The sequence below is a fragment of the Thunnus thynnus genome, chromosome 15, assembly GCF_963924715.1.
Source record: "Thunnus thynnus chromosome 15, fThuThy2.1, whole genome shotgun sequence".
Classification (NCBI taxonomy): Eukaryota; Metazoa; Chordata; class Actinopteri; order Scombriformes; family Scombridae; genus Thunnus; species Thunnus thynnus.
In genome coordinates, this window is record NC_089531.1 from 1,076,405 (window position 1) to 1,076,611 (window position 207).

At 45.4% G+C, this 207-nt stretch overlaps 1 protein-coding gene across 3 annotated transcripts in view; it reads left to right on the forward strand.

Moving 5' to 3' along the window:
- si:ch211-191i18.2 (uncharacterized protein LOC564095 homolog) overlaps positions 1 to 207 on the forward strand; it is a 16,480-nt gene continuing 16,273 nt past the window's right edge. For 2 of the 3 annotated variants that reach the window (XM_067612984.1, XM_067612985.1), the window contains exon 1: positions 3 to 158. In XM_067612984.1, coding sequence (XP_067469085.1) covers positions 92 to 158 — 67 coding nt within the window. In that variant the 5' untranslated portion in view covers positions 3 to 91. Of the gene's footprint in view, positions 159 to 207 lie in introns of all 3 variants that reach the window. The other variant, XM_067612986.1, reaches the window with a different exon arrangement.

The window sequence follows — 207 nt, forward strand, 5'->3', positions numbered from 1 at the left end:
CTCTCTTTTCATTTTCATTCAGTCGTTCAAGACGATCACATCTCTGCTGCCTTTGTCCTTCCGTCTCTCTCTCAATCACTCAGTCTGAATCATGTCCAGTTTGAGTTTTCTGTATTTTTATCTGATTGGAGTCTCACTGATCCTGCTGCTGACTGCTGGTGAGTCCTCACAGCGTGTGTGTGTGTGTGTGTGTGTGTGTGTGTGTGT